General features: G+C 28.3%; 1 protein-coding gene across 4 annotated transcripts in view; it reads right to left on the bottom strand.

The window, feature by feature from the left end:
- LOC111034825 (Down syndrome cell adhesion molecule-like protein Dscam2) overlaps positions 1-20,527 on the bottom strand; it is a 310,967-nt gene that overhangs the window by 128,558 nt on the left and 161,882 nt on the right. For all 4 annotated transcript variants that reach the window (XM_022316209.1, XM_022316211.1, XM_022316208.1 and 1 more), the window contains exon 6: positions 19,918-20,038. In XM_022316209.1, coding sequence (XP_022171901.1) covers positions 19,918-20,038 — 121 coding nt within the window. The remainder of the gene's footprint in view (positions 1-19,917; positions 20,039-20,527) is intronic.

The following is a 20,527-nucleotide window of genomic DNA, read 5'->3' as shown; positions in this document are numbered from 1 at the left end:
AAAAATTCAAGGCGCACTGACCTTATTTTTAGATGAAAAATTCTTTGCAATCGGTAATTTATGAGAAAACCGCGGCACACTTAGTGGGTATTCGCGGCATACCAGTGTGCCGCGGCACCCAGTTTAAAAACCACTGATCTATACTAATAAATTGTGATAGAGAAGAATTAGGTATTTTCAATATTTGTACAGAAGTTTCTGTGCGTGTAAAAAATGATTTATCAATACGTATCAATAAAATTATTTTATCAAAATTAAGTTAATTAATAATAACTACATGTGAAGTGTATTAATATTTAACCTATCTAATATATTTGTTCTATAATTATAGTTGTCTAACATATGATAATGTTGACGTTGACAATTTTCCCACCTACTACACACAATATTGTGTATGCATTTACACATTACTTGGCAATTTTATTAAAAAGTAAATAATCATTTGTATTTGAAAAAAAATATTTGAATTGTAAAATGACGTTCACCACGAAACCAAAAATACGTATTATTTTTCAAAACTGATAGAACAAAAGGCAAATATGTAGAGCATAACAAATTAATCTATAAATTCCCTAAATATCCAACACCAACTACAGTTTTATCATTCCTAATAGATCTAAACTAATATCTTCCAAAAGCAATATACTTATGTTGAAAAAGTTGTTTTTCATTATTTTTTATTTATTTATAATTTATATTTAAAAAGAAATATATTTAATTATGTTTAGGTCTTATTAATCGACATTGCATTTTTTTTAAAGATATTGATAGTAGCTTGGTTAGTACTGGAATGTTTTAAAAAATTATTTTTAGATTCTGACCAGAGCGATAGATGTGTAGGTATTAAAATAATATGCATTTTTATTAGTTCTTTTTATAATTATACTTAGATAAGAGGAATTCTAACCTTTCGAAAGTCTCTTATGCAGATAGAAATTTAATAAAATGAAATTAAAAGTACGACGCTTAAAAATTGCCTTAAATTCTAATAAAATATATTTATTTATTCTATAATGTAATGAAAAACTTAAAACGAGCTCAATAAAATAATTATCGAACAAATGCAATGTAAATACCAAACATATCATAACTGACGTCATGACAGATTATTTGAAATTTAGTGGTGTTTAATGTTGTGCAATGTGCAAAGTAATTATCATATAATACCAGACATTTTACCAGTATTATACTATTATGAATAAAAACAATTTTAAATCGCACATGATTCCTATGTATGAACACGCCAGACTCACATAATGCAAATAAGATGAAATGTCACTGCAGTATATACACTAAAATACATTTAACGGTACATTGAAACGTATCATTGTAGAAGTGTGAGACCAAAAAACTTTCCGATCAAATAGATCCGAGCACTTGGTACACATGCTTATAGAAAAAAAAAGTAATAAATCTTTTAATATTTTCTAATTTCTCTTTTAATTTACACTCCAGAAAACGAGAAACGTTATTGGGTCAGTTTGTATTCAGTTTAAATTCCATCGACCACGGTATATATTTACCGAACTGCAGAGGAACTATATGATTGCAATAATATTAATGTTGTTAGATATTACATTATTTTTCGAGTGAAACAAAACTGGTGGAAATATGATTTTAAAATGTTTCCAGCTGGATACATTGTTATAAAGGTAAACGCTGTGATATACGCCTACAACTCTATATGGTCGATATTTCAAAGCACCGTAAATGTTATTATTATTTTGGCTACCTATAGTGATTCGAGCTCTGACAAAGTACGAGTATATTGTAGAACCTGCGGTGTGTTAAATTTAATATGAAACTATTTTTTTGAAATACGTACCCTAAGAATTTTTCCTATATACATTTATTCCGATGAATAATTTTGTTCAAAGCTATTTCAACTGTGCATTCCATTGTTATAAGACAATATTCAATCTAGTATTGCGATTGCCGTCTGTGTGACTTATAATATTTAAGTGAACTTACAATAATAATAGTTAAACTATTTCTTTTAGTTAATACATTTTCAGATAATTCGATTCAAATGCTTTAAAGGTGTATTATATTATAATGCATAGTGTAATATATTATAGTCGTATAATAATAGTAATAATAGCAATAAAAAAAATATACTTGAGTTTAATACATTCAAATATTATACAGGTATAATACATGCGGTGGTATAATAAAGAAATAAAATAAAATACTGGTTATTTTTTTACATATATTATGAACAGAACTTACAAACCTCACGAAAATACAAAACACATACATTTTATAAATATATATTCGAACGTCGTTCGATACGACACGCTTTGTAAGAATAAAATATTCCTGAGAATATACTTATAATTAATCTCTCTGCAATATTCGAGCTTATATGGGGAAAATATATACATACAAATAAAATTGAAGATTCAGTCAGTTTGACCAGGATAATCTTCGAAAGAGGAAAACTGATTTTTAAGGGATGTCGTTCAAGAAAATAAAGGATTTGACATAGGTATATAGGCTGTTTTGTATCCAGAAATTCGAAATTCAAATATTGTCTCACAGATAAATAATACCATTAAAATACGAAAATAAAACAATTTTATTTCATTCTGATCGTCAACGGATACGGAGGAGAAAAGAAACATGTGTCTTATCTTAGGTTTTCGCGGGCAAGAAAATCTTTCATTCAAAATATAATTATGTTGAAATACCCATAACACTGTGGGATTGCCATTACCCATTGGATCAATCCACAAAACTAGGTACTCGTCAACAACCCAACTTGCCGTGTACTCGTGTACTCTAACCTAAATAAGTAACTTCACTGGAAAGTAACCAATTAATGCTTTTTATACCTGATAATGTTTCCAGGAAAAATACTAACACAAGGTAATACCTACAGCTAATACGCACGAAAACAGGAGTTATAGAGTTGCTCAACTGCATAGTTTTTACCTGTAAAAATCCAGTCATAATGTTGGGCACCAATAAAAAAAAAATTAATGTAATTAATGTTTATTTTTCTTGAAAATCTTACTTTTCTGTTGCCATTAATTTGTCATGCAGAAATAGTATTATGTAATACTCTATTAGGTATAATATTCTATGCAGGTCATAATAACAATAATACATATTAATTTTTAAATTTGGATAAAACGTATTTAAATTCACATGCATTATGTATGAAATAATCTACAGATATAGATAATGAAACATGTTTTTCATTTTTTTTTTATACACAATACACATACCTTTAAAATTATAATTATTATTATGTATATCTAATTTGAGATAACAACATTTCAGTATAATACCTAATAATTTGAATAAAAGTGTATGGCTATATAGATTTCACATTTTTTTTACCAAACCGATGTCGTCACATTGACAATAAATAAGTATTAATTTATATTTTACCATACAGAGTGATTCAAACGTTTTCATCCGATTACAAATTTATACAGCCAACCAACCGTAAATTGCATATAAATTACATATGTATTTAACACTGTAAAGATAAGTTATTTTTTCTTGCTGATAAACCTGTATGTGAACCTCTATAATTGTTAAGTGTCACAATGGACAAAGAAAAAAAACTTATAGTTTTTAGTTCTAAAAAACTCCTTATAGTCTTGTGATGGATGGCCAGTTAGTTTTTCAAATATTGAAAACCTTAAACAATTTATTTTAAAACTTGACTATTTAAGAACATTTTTTATTTCAATAAAAACAACCACATCGTTATTTTTTAAATTAATTTAATTTTCGAAATCGGATGAATACTTTTGAATATCAATCATCATATTTTCAATTTTTTTTTAAATATGAATTTCTGTAAATGACATTTATCAATTTAAACATTTTCTAGATGTTGCGTAATTGTGTTGTATTTTATCTAAACATTTGAAAATCCAATTAATACATTTTAAATTTGTTATATATGTAACTTTTGTTCTTATATAGTATTTTAGAGTATCAGATAAATTTGTTCGACTAACTTAACCAAGTACATACGGTTACTTCGTGGTTACTGTTGAATTTTTATACGATAAAGAATGTAAAATTTTTATTTCAAAAAAATAATTTGTACCTAGTTATTAAGGTATAATTTGGAAAAACTAAAAATATTTTTGTTAATTGACTTATAGTTTATTTATTTTACATTAAACACCAATATGCATTCTATTTGGCAAATTGCACTTTAATATTTTAATAAAGTTAAAATAAAATAGAAGTCTTGTGATAGGTTGAATATTTTATAAACAGCGTAATGTACACCTAGTCTTTTAATTTTGAAATTTAGGTTCTAATGGTCATCCTATAAAATGTTTTGTGATGCTTAAACTTAGAAAATATATTAATTTCTCAAATTTTTGTTTATTGAACTCTTGAAAATACAGGCAACATTTTTACCTAATCGAATTAATGAAATCTTTATTTCTTCTGTCTCTCAGAATATATAAATTTACTTTTAGTTATCATCAATTTTTTAGATAAGTGTGTTTATTACAATATTTAATGATATTACTTAAATTTTCAGATGTGAAATTCCGTTTGAAAAGACGTGTTTGATAATATTTTATACTTTTTTTTTCCCCTGTGAATATTTTATGCTTATTTAAAGTATAATACAAAAAAGAAACTCTATCTACTTTATTATATTTCTATTGATAGAACGATCACTCGGAATCCCGACATTATTATTTTATATTTTATTAAATTACAAACGATGTGTAATACGTTTACTGTCTTGCACGGAGGGTATGACTAGAATTTTACGATAAAACAATATTAAACCAACAAAAATAAATAATAACGTTTTAACCTTGTTTGTTTTTTATAATGTGTTTTACGAGTTATCTATTAGTTTTATCTAAGTTTGTGATCAATTTTCTTGGAAAAAGTTCCAAAGTCTTTTTGGCATCGTTGATGTTCTCAGTTATTTGTTTGACGTTAATAGAATTCCTTACATTTATCGGATGTTACACAAGTTTCAGATATTAAATTCACAAATAAAGATGGACGTTTATTAATATGTTTGAGATCACCTTAAGTAAAAACAAAAATATGTATAATATGCAAGTAATTATTTTTAGAAGTTTCAATTTATAATTATACTCAGCTATTTGGTCCCAGCTCAGTGAGTTGAAAAAAGAACAGGTTTATACTTATCAGGGAACAAACTAATATTATATTTCTGTTTTAAATTCTAAGAGAAGCTTTGTGTTTTGGAATTATGTATGCTAAAGTTCAGCAAACACTTTTTTATAAGATAGTTAAAAAGTTTCATTACACAGAACAACATTGATGATACATTTAACACATATTACTTTACTCCATTGAGATAATTTAAAAGATTTCCCAAAAGTTGTTGATAACATTTGAACAACTACAAAAAACAAATAGTAAAGAATTGATGCACACAAGATAACTTAAATCTGACCTATTAAATAAAATACTATTAATTGTTTGGGAACCTAATATTCATTGAGGGCAGTTTTTAAAATACAATGATGAATTTATTTAGATACTCGATTCGTTATATTTTAAAGACACTCGTTAACCATAACTGTATCTTATAATTATGTAAGTAAATAATTCACCATTGCCTCCAATATACTCAACAAACAGTAGTAATGATAACTCAAAATCGTTTATATTATTACATTTTCGTATGTGTCAACCACCTATTAATTTTTATGTTAGTGATGTATACATAGTAATAAATATAATATGCAAATATTTTCCAATGGCCACTATGCCCTGGATCATTCCATGTGCTTCTGTAAAAAAAGTTTTTTTTTAATATTTTAAACAAGTTTCTATTTCATCCACATATAATATAACAAAATATGAACCATTCAATTAATTAATCAGTTTATTATAAAAATGTACCAATTTGTGCATAATATATGAGTGTATTTATAAGAATATTTTTCGTTAATTTTAATTTCAGAATAGCAATCTCAGATTTTTTCACTGGATCAGTCTTTGTGTCTAAGTACAATACGTTAATCTAATAGGCTGTTGTTTTCTACTTGTTTTAGAATATCTTATTCTGACCGAATGTCTTTTTAATATTCATGTTTTTTTTTTGTACACTAAATAAAACCAGACGCCTATTACTCTCATTACTCAGTGGTCAGGGATAGTGGCAAACAAAAACAATATATTATAATTAGTTTTGAATGGTGAATATTATACATTTTTAAATATTTAATTTCATATTTATAACCAAGTCCGTAAATGCATATTATTACTAGGTATATGCACTACATACGGTGATTCATCAATTGTGCTCTCTATACTTCTTTTTTCTTTCAATTATTGCTGACATTCAATATTGTATTTTGGAATTTAAAAATATACCTACTTAAAGACCATATTTAAAACTCTGGAGGTTTTTTGGACTACTTACTTTTTTTTTTAAAGAAAACCCATTTTTTGTGCAGTAAAATATTTAGTCAATAATTTTTCTGAATATAGTGACGAATCAAAATAAATATATGAACGAACTTTTTTTGAGTTATTGAACTTTTTGTCCTTACTTAAAATAACAGGTACAAAGTAATGGGTTGGAAGATAATACAGGTTATAAATGTATTTTAAAATGTTATTAATTAATATTAATATATAAACAATACAATTTAATTTGTAAAGATAGTCAGAGAATACTAAATACTTGATCCAATATTAATAATATTTTATATTATTATAATAAAACTATTTTTAATCACTATCATCCTTATCATAAATATTCTAATAAAACGAAAAACTACTCATTCAAATGTTGAACAAGTTACACCAACATTTTTTAGAAATACCCACTGACTAATTTACTTTAAAAAATAAAGGTTCTCATTCGAAAAAAAAACAAATATTTATATCTCTTCGGAAAATTCTTCAAAAGTTTAAAAAATAGCAAGAATTAAAAATGTGATATTTAAGTATAATTTAATCTATATTATTTAAGTTGTATTATTATTTTTGTATTAATACATAAAGTAATTGTTGAGCAAAAAAAGTTATGAAGTTATGTGAATAAAAAAAAAAACTATATAGGTACCTACTTAAAAATTCCAAAAATCTGAATTTGAATAAATTTGATATCAAATAAAAAATGGAGGTGAGTATGGATGGTAAATCTCCCTGAATCTACTATATAAGTTCTTGCATATTAAATAAAAATAAATAATTTAGATTAGGTACAGCTGGAAAAGTTTTTTCTGTCTGCTATTGTATTTTCTATACTTGTTTATACATAATGGTTAATAAAAGATTAAACGTTTTCCGTAAAAATTCATTTGAAATTGTGAATATTGTTTGTAATTCTGCCTAATTTTATCATCATCCACTAATTTCAAATAATTTAGTTTAAAATGAAATTATAACCATTCCTAACATACACTAAAAGTTTACACCGATTTTACAAAATAATTTAGTTTTAAACTTTTGAATAAAATACACGTAATACGATTATAATGATGAATGCTTAATATTGTTATAAACATATTTTTTTCATCGGTGGAAGATCCTATATTCGCAGTATGTAGGAGAATGTTATATAATTGGTTCTTAATATTTAATAAGTTTTGTAGGATTTATTTTTAAATTTTTTATGAGTATAAGTCAATGCATTGGGTCTTATGATAAAATTGAAATTATTTGTATTCAAAATAACTCTGTAATAGGGACAAAAATAATTTCGAATGGCTTGTTATATTTAATAACTTTAGTAACAATTCTGTTAGTTACTACTTTAGGAATAATTTATTGAGATATTTTATAATAAAATTATAAACAACATAAAGGTAACTAAATTAAAATAACCAAGGTTTCAATGTAAATGTTACATACATTATAGTTATTTTGTTGTTACTCGAAAATATTATTTAAGGCCACATTTAATTCTTTTACTATTATATTTTACTATGAACAATGAAATTTTAAAAATATTTTGACTAATATTAAACGTTTGCCTAATAATACCATATTCCTTATAGTATAATGAATTATTATAACCGCAATATGAAAGATAATATACAATATGATTTACATAGGGTTATAGTTTTACTGACAGTCTCAGCTCAAAATAATTTTCCGTTTACAATTTATCATTGAATTAACATTAAACACACTCATTAAGTTCGCCTACTCAATGACAAGGTACACTAGAATCTTACTGTATACCAGAGCGGTTAGGTTAGTATTTAAGCTTTTTTTTTCTGTTAATGTGTTACTGTGATATCATAGTGGGTGCATAACTTGTACAAATCTGAATCGTCTAAGAAGATTAACATGTTTATCATATTTAATTAAAATATTACGACATTTCTGTATTATAAACGTTGGTGTAGTCAGTGTTGGTAAAAAAGAATCTTCACTAAATAAATGTTCATAATATACTCTATACATATACATTTTCAAATTTTTTTATGTGACATTTTTAGTGCGGCTTCTGTAAAATTAATTTTTTTTTTTGTAGATTTTCAACACAGTCCACGACAGTCGACAAGTGGCACTGAACGTGACCAGCTTCTAAACGAATGGCTACATATGAACTAATTTAACGGTTCACGGTTATCCGAGTTAATTGAATTTCGTATCGACTAAATGTATTATCATAAAAAAAAACATCAAAAACTGCTGCTGTTGTCTCTGGTGTAAGGCAGTATTAATTTTAACATACTCAACACACATTTTTTAGTCTACGGGGCTAGAATGCCTCATATAGCAACCAATATAAGTAACCCAACTTATCTATTTCATACAAAATCATATTATATTATCGTGAAACCTCTCTATGTAAGACATTATAATATGGAAATCAAATAGGTAACTAATACAATAATTTTGCTATTAAGTGGTGTCCACTATTGAGAGTTGTATTTTCTCATGGAATATTTAGGCCAACAAATTAAGAATTTTCCACTATTGATAGCGGATTTGATTTTTTATTTGGTTTCTGGTATCGGGCACTATATGACAATAAACAAGGTTATCACTCACTTTATATATTTGATAATAATTGTTTGAACTTAACCAGATTTTTTTTTATTACATTAGAAAAATTTAGAAAAATCAATGGTAGTTGAATAGTATTATTTTTTCAGGCAACATAACTCCAACTCTTATTCGTCTATAACAAGGTAGGTATATACTTATATAATAGGTATATACTTGTATTAATACGTATATAACTAGGTTATATACTTTATTTAGCTTTTATCAGTATTAACATTCAATAGCCTACAAAATAATTCTTGTAACACATACCTTCTTGTTAATGCCATTAATTGTTCATACTACAATTTACTTGATACTGAAATTGAGTTCCTAATAAATAATATATTTTTTAATTATTGGGATTAGTCTTTTAGTCTGAGCTGTTGATTATAAATTATTATTATGTACTCGTTTATCTACATTTTCTCTTCTTATTTATTAAAAATAAAATAATAACAGGTACCTATATATAGTTAATTATTTTTGAACATGTATTAAACGTTAATATATATTACAATAACACATTATCTATTGATTTAATTAATTTTAACACTTGATTGTTAGTCATCTGTTCTTGTATTAATGACTGATGCTCTAATTTATATAATATACACCGTACCCGTTATATTCTTGTCATGATGAAATACCCATTTCTATCATTTTCCATTCGTTAGCTTGCATGACACTGTTCGAACGTCATCTACACGCCGGAATACCTAAATTGCCTATTTAAAGCGCCGTCTTATAGCTATACCAAAACAACAAATTAATTTGATAAAAAGAAATAAAAATTATGCGAAAATGATTTGATGACTTGTGTCTGTAAGTAGGTATTAAATATTGACTAAATATTTGTGATCTCAATTTTAGATGTGCCTTCTTCCCCAATTTAATAGACATTGAAAGAATATTTTAGTGGTGGCCAAAAAGAAGAGAATCGTATATACCATGGATAAGCGAAGGTGTGTCGTCTATTTTATTTTTTTTATTTACTTTTTATACAGCTTTAGGGTTTTCACTGCATTTGATTACCATCCACTCGAATAGACAATGAAAACAAATAAATTCGTAAGCAATTTGTAGCAAACTGGAATATCGAAACTCATAGTATCTATATGTATGTGACGAAAAAGTTTCACGAAATCTGGTTGAATTGAAAACAATGTGTGAGTGTGTTGGAAAAAAAGTTTCGAAATAAAATACAACTGTATGTGTTATGTGTGTGTGTGTGTGTGTGTGTGTGTGTGTGTGTGTGTGTGTGTGTGTGTGTGTGTGTGTGTGTGTGTGTGTGTGTGTGTGTGTGTGTGATTCTTTGTACTCTACAAGAGACACGGAAATAAGGTCGCCAGTTATTGCGGCGTGTATAGTAAAAGGTTTAAATTTGTCCGACGGGGAAACGCAAAAACTAAAAAACTATGTTCAATTAAAATAAAAATAAAAATAATAATGCGTGTTTTTTATTCCATACTACTACCTAAGTTAAATGATATTTGTCTTCATACTATATTCGTCAATTAAAACATTTTTCTTGATGTTTAGCAGGAAATAATATTTAAAAATCGTCAATAACTGTTTGACGTGTAATGACGAAAGGAATTTTTTTTTCAGTTAACATGTGAAAGAGAAATATTCATATTGTGGCTAGTGCCTATGAAGTGGATAAGCACTTTTACACTCTCACTTACAAGATATATACATTCTTTTTATTGTATTATGGAATTAGTCTATTATATGATATCTATTGACATATTATAATATCGCATTGATGTATTTTGCTGACTTTGTAGTGTATTATATTTCAAAGAACACAGCATTTACCCTTAAAGAGTTTTGAAAGACTTGACGCTTCAACATTTTGGTAAATTGTAATGTACTAGACGGGAAGATTTAAAAACAATTTAAATATAATTTAATTTGAAGGTATACAATTGTTTTTTTTTTCAATAACAGGAACATTAGTCAGCAGTTTTTGTCAGATTTCAGTTTATTTGTTCCGGTTTACAACAGTTATGTCTCTTAGTTATACACTTATACTACAATATAAACATAATCAAAATGCTATAATATAAGCTCACGACTAGCATATTAACATAGTATTGTTTGCATAATACTGATACACTTAAGAGTATACTTAGTCGAAAAATTATTGGGCGATATTTTTAGAAATCGTTTACTTTTTTTTTTTTTTACTTAAGTAGTGTACAATAATTCTAAATCTAAAATATATTATTGTATGCGCCATGTTAATGTAAATAAATCACTAATTTACACAAGCTAAAAATGTTGTATAGTATAAATGTACGTATACTAATATTAGTAATTTAATATTAATTTTAATATTTGAGCGTAACAGATGCATTACCATCGTTAAGACTATAAAATTAAGTATTAACACAGGTTCGGTTTTTATTGTAGGATCGAGGTAATTTTTTTCGCCCGAAACATAATATTACGTTTTGCGGAATGGTAGACCGCATAGATGCGTTAAAATATTCTCACCGTCGTAAGAAATGTAACCCACGTTTGCGTTGGCTATAAAATTGAATTTATGCACGCTCGGAGGAAGAACAACATCGTAATAATAACGTATATACTCTGAATGCGAATGCCAGCTAAATCGTTTCGGGCATTGTCTTAGCCACTTCCGGTTGTCATAGTTGTATTATTATTTCATACCCGATGTACGTGTATGCGTGTATACCGTGGTACCGTGTGGTCTCAAACATCGATTCGACGCATATGACTTACGACGAGCAACGAGATACTGTTTTTTGTCTAGGTAACCAGTGACTTAAAAAGCCAGCGGTCGTTATTATCTGCAGCCAGTGGCAGTCAAAAGCCACGGTGTAACGTGGGAGCTGGCCGAAAAACAGCATAGAACAATTATTTTGGTAAATTATTACAATAACGATGTACGATATAGTATTGGACAGGTTATTCTTATATGCACGGTTTTGTATTATGACGTATTTCAATTTAAAAACTATAAACGATTATATGAAGGTTGTAACGGGTTCGTTTAGTATTTTAGCATGTTACACAAAATAATCCAGCGAAAGTCGACAGCAGCTAGGAAGCGTGAAAGCGATGGACTTATAATACCTATATTATAATAATATGTTATAATATAGCAATACATAATATAGTATACACTGGTTTTGCTTATATGCACGTTGTCTTGTAATAGATTATAAAATAATAATTTAAAACAGATGCGGTGATAATGAGAACGTTTGACACGATAAACAAAATTTGCTATGTTAGTAATTTTGTTTTTGTAAGTTTGTCAGTTTGAAGTTATTGAACTTTATTCGTAACTATTTTTATCACAACGGTGTTAATGTTCATCTATTTGTTTTTCAATGATAACCATTAATTTTCTAGAAACTTTGTATGTATAAAATATATTGACTACCTGGGCATTTACAAAATGGATTTTTTTTTTATCAAACCGTAACAAGGCGGTTGTTTAAGATTCCTAAGTCCGTTCCGAATAAGTGTCGTTGTACTATACAAATTTGAATCAGTTTATGTAATATGTGAATGTGACCTGTAGTTAATACAGTGAATAATCATCTCATAATTGAATTATTCATGTATAGCTACATCAGTAAGATTTGGTGACTGATGTGAATTGCTAAATTTGACTTTCATGCACAAAGCTTTAAAACGGTTACTAAAAATCGTAAACATGATCAATTGGCTAACAAGTGAAACCCGAACCTCGTTAAATTATCTCATCAAAATGCCACCGATCTATCTTACGTAATGTGTACATCGTTTTGTGTATATACCTGATAATAATTCTATATTACCATTAAAATATTATGTTTTGAGGGCGGTCAATCTTTGATGATTGCATGACAAATAATTTTGTAAGGGGTGCTTTTAGCCTGCCTTAAATAGATATTGTGTTTCAGTAATGTGATATTTAAAAATGTCTTCAGCTCTACACTGTCCCTCTTCTACTGAAACAGATATACGCTGAAAGTGTCTGCCTTCATCGGGTCATCAACCAAAAACACAAAATAGATTTCAACATAATAATATCATATCCTGGAAGTATAAACGTCATAATCATCTCTTTTTATGTTCTAAAATTTAATACAGACTTTTATACTAAACGTCGTGATAAAATATAACATACCTATGCATGGTAAATGTGTCAATAGAATATTCCGAGGTAAGGATAATAAATAAATCATATATAAATACCTATAACATTTAAGCTAAATTTAATCGCATGTACAAGATATGTAGGAGTACTCATAAATAATTTACAAGAGACTGTATTCATAATTTATTGAACAATAATACGCTTTTAATGTTTAATATTTTCATTATACTTACCTATACTATAATGGCAAAGATAATTAAGTATAATTTCACCGTTACCAGTTAAATACAATTTGTTTGGAATATTCAAATTAAAACTATATTTATAATGTATATTGATTTTCATTGCTTAAACCTAAAAAAATATAGTACCTACATCAAATACGAAGTTCTGCATGTACATTTATGTCACTCCCGACGAAAATTTGCTTAGTTAAGTATATTTAAAGAATACACTCTGGCGTATATCACCTAATACGTGTTAAATATTCAATTGAGTGACCTGATGATTTAGTAAGTAATTGTAGAGAATAATATGTCGAGATGTATTGCAATTAAATTCAATGATAAATCATAGCACATAAAAACTATTTTGAGTGGATACAGTTGTTCGACTTTATTTATAGTGATATTTTATTATAATTTAATATTAGTAATTAATTATATTGGTTTTCTATTTGTAATGCAGACGAGTTGAACTAAAACACCATAGATCGATGGCATTAGGTCTGTGGTACAAATAGATTTCTATTTTATTAATCTAAATATTTTAAAAATGTCGAAAAGTTTAAGATACGTAAACTTAAAAAGTCTGTAGTCTTTATAGTAATCTTTATAATACAATAAAATAACTAAAATCATTTAAACATTTTATTTGGTTTAATTTTAACAATATGAAGAAAAAATGTGCATACAATTAAATTTTGAGATTTTTAGTTTTCTATAAGAAATACATTTTTTTTGATATTTTAAAATTGCTTCAAGTAGGTACAACCTAGAACAAATATTTTTTTAATTAAATGAAATAAAAATGAAAAAATCATTTTCAGCAAAATTTAATAACATTAAAAAAAAAACCTAAAGTAATTCTAATAGAAAATAGTAAAATAAATTACTTCCAAAGTAAAGATATAAAATATCCTAAGTAGTTTAGGTTGACTATTTCGTGGAATTCAAATTTAACACATAAATTGCAGTCACTCATACAGACACCTAATGTACAGTTCAGCGTTACCCACTTGCCCACTTTTTTTTTTATTGTTTTAGCACAATATATTGAAAATATCAATTTTGTCAATTTTTTTTTTTTGTATCTTCCAATGCACAAACTGCATAAAATTACCGGCTAGTTAAAACCCACAAAGTTGAATATCAAAGAATTTGTATACCTACAAAAAAAGTATCTTCCTACACAAACAAAGTATAAAAATGATAAAATAGTCAAGATCATAGTGTCAAACATATATATTTATATTAATCGATCAGAATCTAAATAATAATTAACCATTTCCCTCCGTCGTCTAAATAAAATTACTTTAACAACATATTATTACAATATCATACTTGCTCAATGATATTATGTTACTACGCGATAATCATAATGTTGACAGAGAGTGAGATGTTTATCTTCGACGTCGTATAGGTTTTACTGTCTTGAAAATAAATATCAAGCAATTATAGTCGAGTCTCGATAGCTCGAATCTCAATATCTTGAAATCCTCGACAACATTATTTGTATTTCCCTTGAGATTTGAGCTATCGAAAAAACTCGGCTGTAATAGTCAGTTTTGCGTGTGTGGCTCTACACAACAAACGATTAATGACGTTCACTGAAAATTATGTACCTGTCATTTTGATCAGGTTTTCATCAGTCGATGAGACTTCGTCTAGGCACCTATACTATAATCGCGTCCACGTATAGTTATTTTATTACTTCGGTTGGCGTTCTTGAATGTGCGTCTCTAAAATGTACCTATATGATTATAAGCTGGGTTCAATGGCGTAATTAGTTGGCGAAGAGAGGATGAAAAGGATCGGATAATAATGTGTAGCTTGCCCAGGGGGACGATCAATATTTCAAGCCGGTGCGTTGTAAGTGTATTTTCATCTTTGAAAAATATTAATTTTGAATTCCGGAGAATCAGCTCTGCAAAACAAAATTACCCCCTACTTTTGCACGTCAGTCAGAAATTCGGTAATATTTTATGGACATATTAATTCCGGTAAATATACCGGAATGACGCCATTTCAGTGAGGTGCGGCGAAAGATACCTTGAGTGCATAGCAGCTGGCAGCCAGACGATGTTATAGGTACGCACTTGAGCGCGTTAAACGACGCAGAGAATCTCTTTGACTAATTAGATTTCATGGCGGTGATGATGGTGGCGGCTAAGTCTAGTTCACTGTAACACCGCAATTCCTATAACATTGCACTTGACGTTTCGCAAAGGATTAATGAACCGGTGGCCAAAACAAATTGACGACTGTGTGTGTGTGTGTCTCGTGTGCTTTTAAATTATGTGTTTATATTCTGTTTTGCGAGTTGATAGTAACTGTTTAGAAAAAAATGTTTACTCAAAACAATATTGTCCAAAGCGGTTGGTCGTCTGAAATGAAGAATATAAATTGACCAGATACAGCTATAATTGAAATGCAAAAGGCTAAAAAAAAAAATCGACCAGATCAATTAGAGAGAATATTAACTATGAAGTTTTTTTTGTTGCAGTGGTCGACTCTATTATTTTATTAGCAGCATAGTTATATTTTATGTCTCATGATTAGCAATAGTTTAATAATTATAGAAAAGGCAATTAGGTGTCGCTGACCTAAAATTTGATTGAATAATCAAGTCTTGATAGCACAACTTTTTGTGTTGTTTGTAGGTAATATGTTTCTATATGAATTTCACAAACACACAAAATACAATCGTAAAATATTATGAACTGCGTACGTGGCACAAAAGTCAACCATATAAGTTACTATTGTCGTAGTGTTTGGCCCTTTATAAATTTGATAGCACCAATGTATAAATTTCAAATTGGGGTATAAATTATTATTATTGGAAAATTCGACTATCATTGTCTAAGGTAGGTATGATTAAATTAAAAATTGTCCGTTTTTTTTTATTTTTGTAATTGTACTTAGGTATGTCGTTTGATTATTGTATAGGTTAAAATTGTGTGATCATTCAAATTGCCGTCGACCATCACATACGTGTTCTCCTATTTTTGTACATAATATTATGTTAATTATTGAGTTTTTTTTTAAGATGACACCACTTCAATTACCCATATTTGTGGTCTTCGTCTGACCAACGTAATATAAAGATTCAAAAATAATTATATTGTAAACAATTTTTTAATTGTTTTTTGAAAATAAATTATGAATAATAATTTAAAAACCCAGTAAAATTATAAGATAAGTAGTTAAATTGAATTATAATCATTTTTCAATTTTTTTATTACAATAGCGATGCTCAAACGACCTTTAAAAAGTTTTTTTTACAATAGTGATGTGCAAACGTCCTATACGCCTGGTGTGACATACACTTAATTACATTGAGTACTGATATTTTGTTATCTCTGTCCTTCGTACGTCCACTGTACTATAAACTAAACAATTTTGCATACACGAGTACGACAAATATTAACAAACAAAATTAAATTCTGCGTGAAGTACGAGAACGATAATGGCCACTTTTTTGAAGTTCCATCTCTATAATTTCTAAAATATGTATTTGAAAGTTTCAACATTTTTTACTTCAGATTTAACTGATACAAATTACCCGATCTTGATATTGTATCTTCTATATAAATGCAATTAGAACGTTATAATTGCTGCACTAGATCGATAGATCGATCGTGAAGTTTTAACTATGGTGCACACTCGAAGGAAAGTGACCACAAATGTTGGTCCTTTTAACGTTTATCATTTAAATATTATCATTAATTTATTAATATTCCTATCGTAATGCAATACGCTGTATCGGGTTTCTAGTGAAATGGCGATATACATTATCATAAACGCACATGCGCGATGGTTGTTGTGAAATTATTGAACTGCTGTTTGAAAGGTTTTCAGTGTTAACATAAATTACTATATCTTTATTCGTTATGTTTTTTTTTTTAATTTTTTACATTGAGCAGTGTTGTTTGATCACGTATAGACATTGAATAACACCTACACTGGAAAACACAATACTGTTATTTTAAACGTGTCTGATCGTACACAAACGCTTATATAATTTGTCGGTGTAACCATAACTGAATACCTACATGTATAATAATACAGTTTAATATGATATTATATATAATATATAGAGCCATAAAGGGATGTTTGAAAATCTGAAATGGGCTAATCCCAAGGCGAAATAGTTTTATTCGCTCGTTTCGTTATATATATTATATGTGTGTGTGTGTGTGTGTGTGTGTGTGTGTGTGTGTGTATTGTATTATATTCCCCAGACATCTCTTTTCGTTTGTATTCGCGTCAAACATTATAATAATATGTGTTTGTATAAAATACCTTTGATACGATAAATCTTTAATTGGCAACCACTCGAAATGCTGCAGCGATGCATCCATTTGAATGTCGATCGTCATTTATAAATAGTGAACATTTATAAAAACGAATTTACCAACGGTCTCGTGCGTGGATTTATAATATAAAAGCTGGTATTAAGTATTTTTTTACGTAACTAAACTTCGTTTTTCATCTTAATCGCATTTAAAATGTAATTTTTTCTCAGTACGGAAAAAAAGTTCCAGACAAGTATAATATTGTATCCGTCCCATTGGTACAATAATAAGGTTTTCTTTTTTTTTTTTTTTTGTACGATTTAAAAATTTCCATTATGTGTCGACCATTCGGTAGCACAATATTATATTATTTAGGCGCATAACGTTAATACTTAATACACGCCTAAACGAGCATGCATTTAATAATATTTTAGGTACCAATAAACGATAAATCACAATGGCATCCATCCAGTGGATTGACTATGAAAACAAAGTATTATGTATTAGCATTAATTATCATGTATTATTGTACAAATTTTTTAGTCCAGCAATAATTCAGGTTTAAGTGGTGATGTACTATGAAGAATATAATACGAGTTACAAAAGTCCCGAAGCATATTTTTATTAATTTTATTGTCAAAATAAATTCGATTTACAATATAGTATTCATATAATTTATTCATATATATTAACTGTTAACATAAAATGTCATAATTATCAGACCTGAAAGAAACAGTGAACCTGGACGAAACGATCTTTTGAAAAACAAACTCGTAACAATTTAATAGTAACTTTGCTTCTACCGCGGTGGTCTATTAAACTTTGATATTTAAAAAATGAAACCACAACATAAGACTCGTAAATATACGTCTTGCTAATGAAGTTTTTCTTATTAAAATTGCGTTTTGGGACTGAATTAGATTTCAGTTGATAACCTATGGTTTATTTACAGTAAGTTTCCATCGTTATTTCGGAACTTTTAAATTGAACGATTATCGAACAAGAAGTTGCATCATTATTATTACTCTTAAAATGGGACAGACTGAAAAGCTTTCTATACGACTGCATTTCACCGAGCCCAATTTATTTCCGACCATTATATCGTTGACAATTCCAGTGATTCAGAGTATTTCCTTGAAATACGTTTTTCTATCCGTAATTGACTCAATCCATAAAACTTGTAACCCTCCCCTTCTGACGACCACATAAAACTTGTCTGTCTGTTTCTCTTTCATTTGAGTTCTAAGACAAAATTATTATAAAACAACAGAATTTAAAAGCCATTGAAATGCAAATATCATAAATGAGTTTTTGACAATAGCTGATATGCTACCGGTTAGTGTTAGTAAATAATAATATGTTGTATTGTAGACTGTTCCCCTAAAAAATTAATTAATGTCATCCGGTCACGAGATATTAAGAGTGACTTAATTGTTTTCAACTTAAATATCGATCAACAATATTATTTATAATAGACTTTTGTCGAGTAGGAATTACGAAAATGTGTATTTTTTTGTTTTGTCATCTTGGTCAAAGGAAAACAATTCCAGGCAAATTCTCAATGACACGAGCATACTCCTCTTACAAGATCGGATTAAGATTAAGACCCAATTCAAAAACTTTCATTTGAAACCAAAAACATTTGAATGAGCCTGGTACTACAACCCAGTAACGAAGACAAATAACAAACACTCGTGACCTTGACTGCCTCAAGGCATTCTTCAGAGTCATATCGGATGACACTCACAACTACTCTTACGATGACGAGTAATATATTATGCATAAACATTATTTTGTTATCCATTTTATTAGTCTATGTTTAATTTTACTTATTAAAATACACTTTGTAGTTATTATCACGTCATTGTAATAACTGTTATCGTTAATACTTATGTACTCTATTGTGGACTACAACAAAATCAGACTTGTAATAATATTACGCCACGTTTATGTTTACACATTTCAAATATCATATTAATGGGTTTATAAAAAAAAATAAATATATAAATTACTTCATCGTACCTTTATCAGACCCCAAAATGCACTTAATATCAACTTAAACCCAACACCAAAATATATTTTTTCATTCAACACGATATTCACCAAAAAAAGAATGGCCGTTAGATGCTGGAACCACGTCACTATAATATTATTTTGAACTGGCATCGAGACCACAACAGCATTTCGCTTCTCGTAAATGCGTTCCATTCGAACGTTATATTATCAATTGTTAATTTGATAATTATAATAATATTCTATTATCGTCTAAATTGGTGTTGTATTGTATCATTCCACTCACGTGACTTTCGGTGGAGGAAATCCGTAAACGTCGCACGGCAACAACAGATGGTCGCCCTGTTTCACCAAGTGGACGGTGAAGTCGTTGGATTTCGACCAAGGGGCCATGGTCCGGTTGCTCTCTGCGGATCAAAATTTGTGTGTGTGTAAATAAATATATTTATTATATGTGATATACAATAGTAGACACAAATAACATAAATATTTAACAATAATTATAATACAGAGCAACTCGCGCGCCATCGTTTAGTGCAAAATTAATTACTCGGTGGTTTTAATTAAAATTTCCCTTAAATTATGCGCTCGGCTTTGCCGCCGCCTACTACGCCTCTGCCCTTCGCCGCCGCTCTTTAGCTCCTCCCACCACAAACCATCAACGCATAATAATACGTTAACAGCGGCAGTGTCGGTCATGTACCATATACGTATATTATGCATGTATATACATATATGCGTGTATGTATATAATATAATATATGTGTACAGCGATTTCGCCAATGTCGCTCAGAGGGATTTGGAAATTAAAAAAAAAAAAAAATATTTTTATGTGAAAAGTCACCGCACTTGCGTTGGTTATTTCACACCGGCACTGCCTTTTTTTACACACACAC

Source organism: Myzus persicae, unplaced genomic scaffold (genome assembly GCF_001856785.1).
Source record: "Myzus persicae strain clone G006 unplaced genomic scaffold, MPER_G0061.0, whole genome shotgun sequence".
Taxonomy (NCBI): domain Eukaryota; kingdom Metazoa; phylum Arthropoda; class Insecta; order Hemiptera; family Aphididae; genus Myzus; species Myzus persicae.
This window is presented reverse-complemented; position numbering and strand designations above follow the sequence as displayed.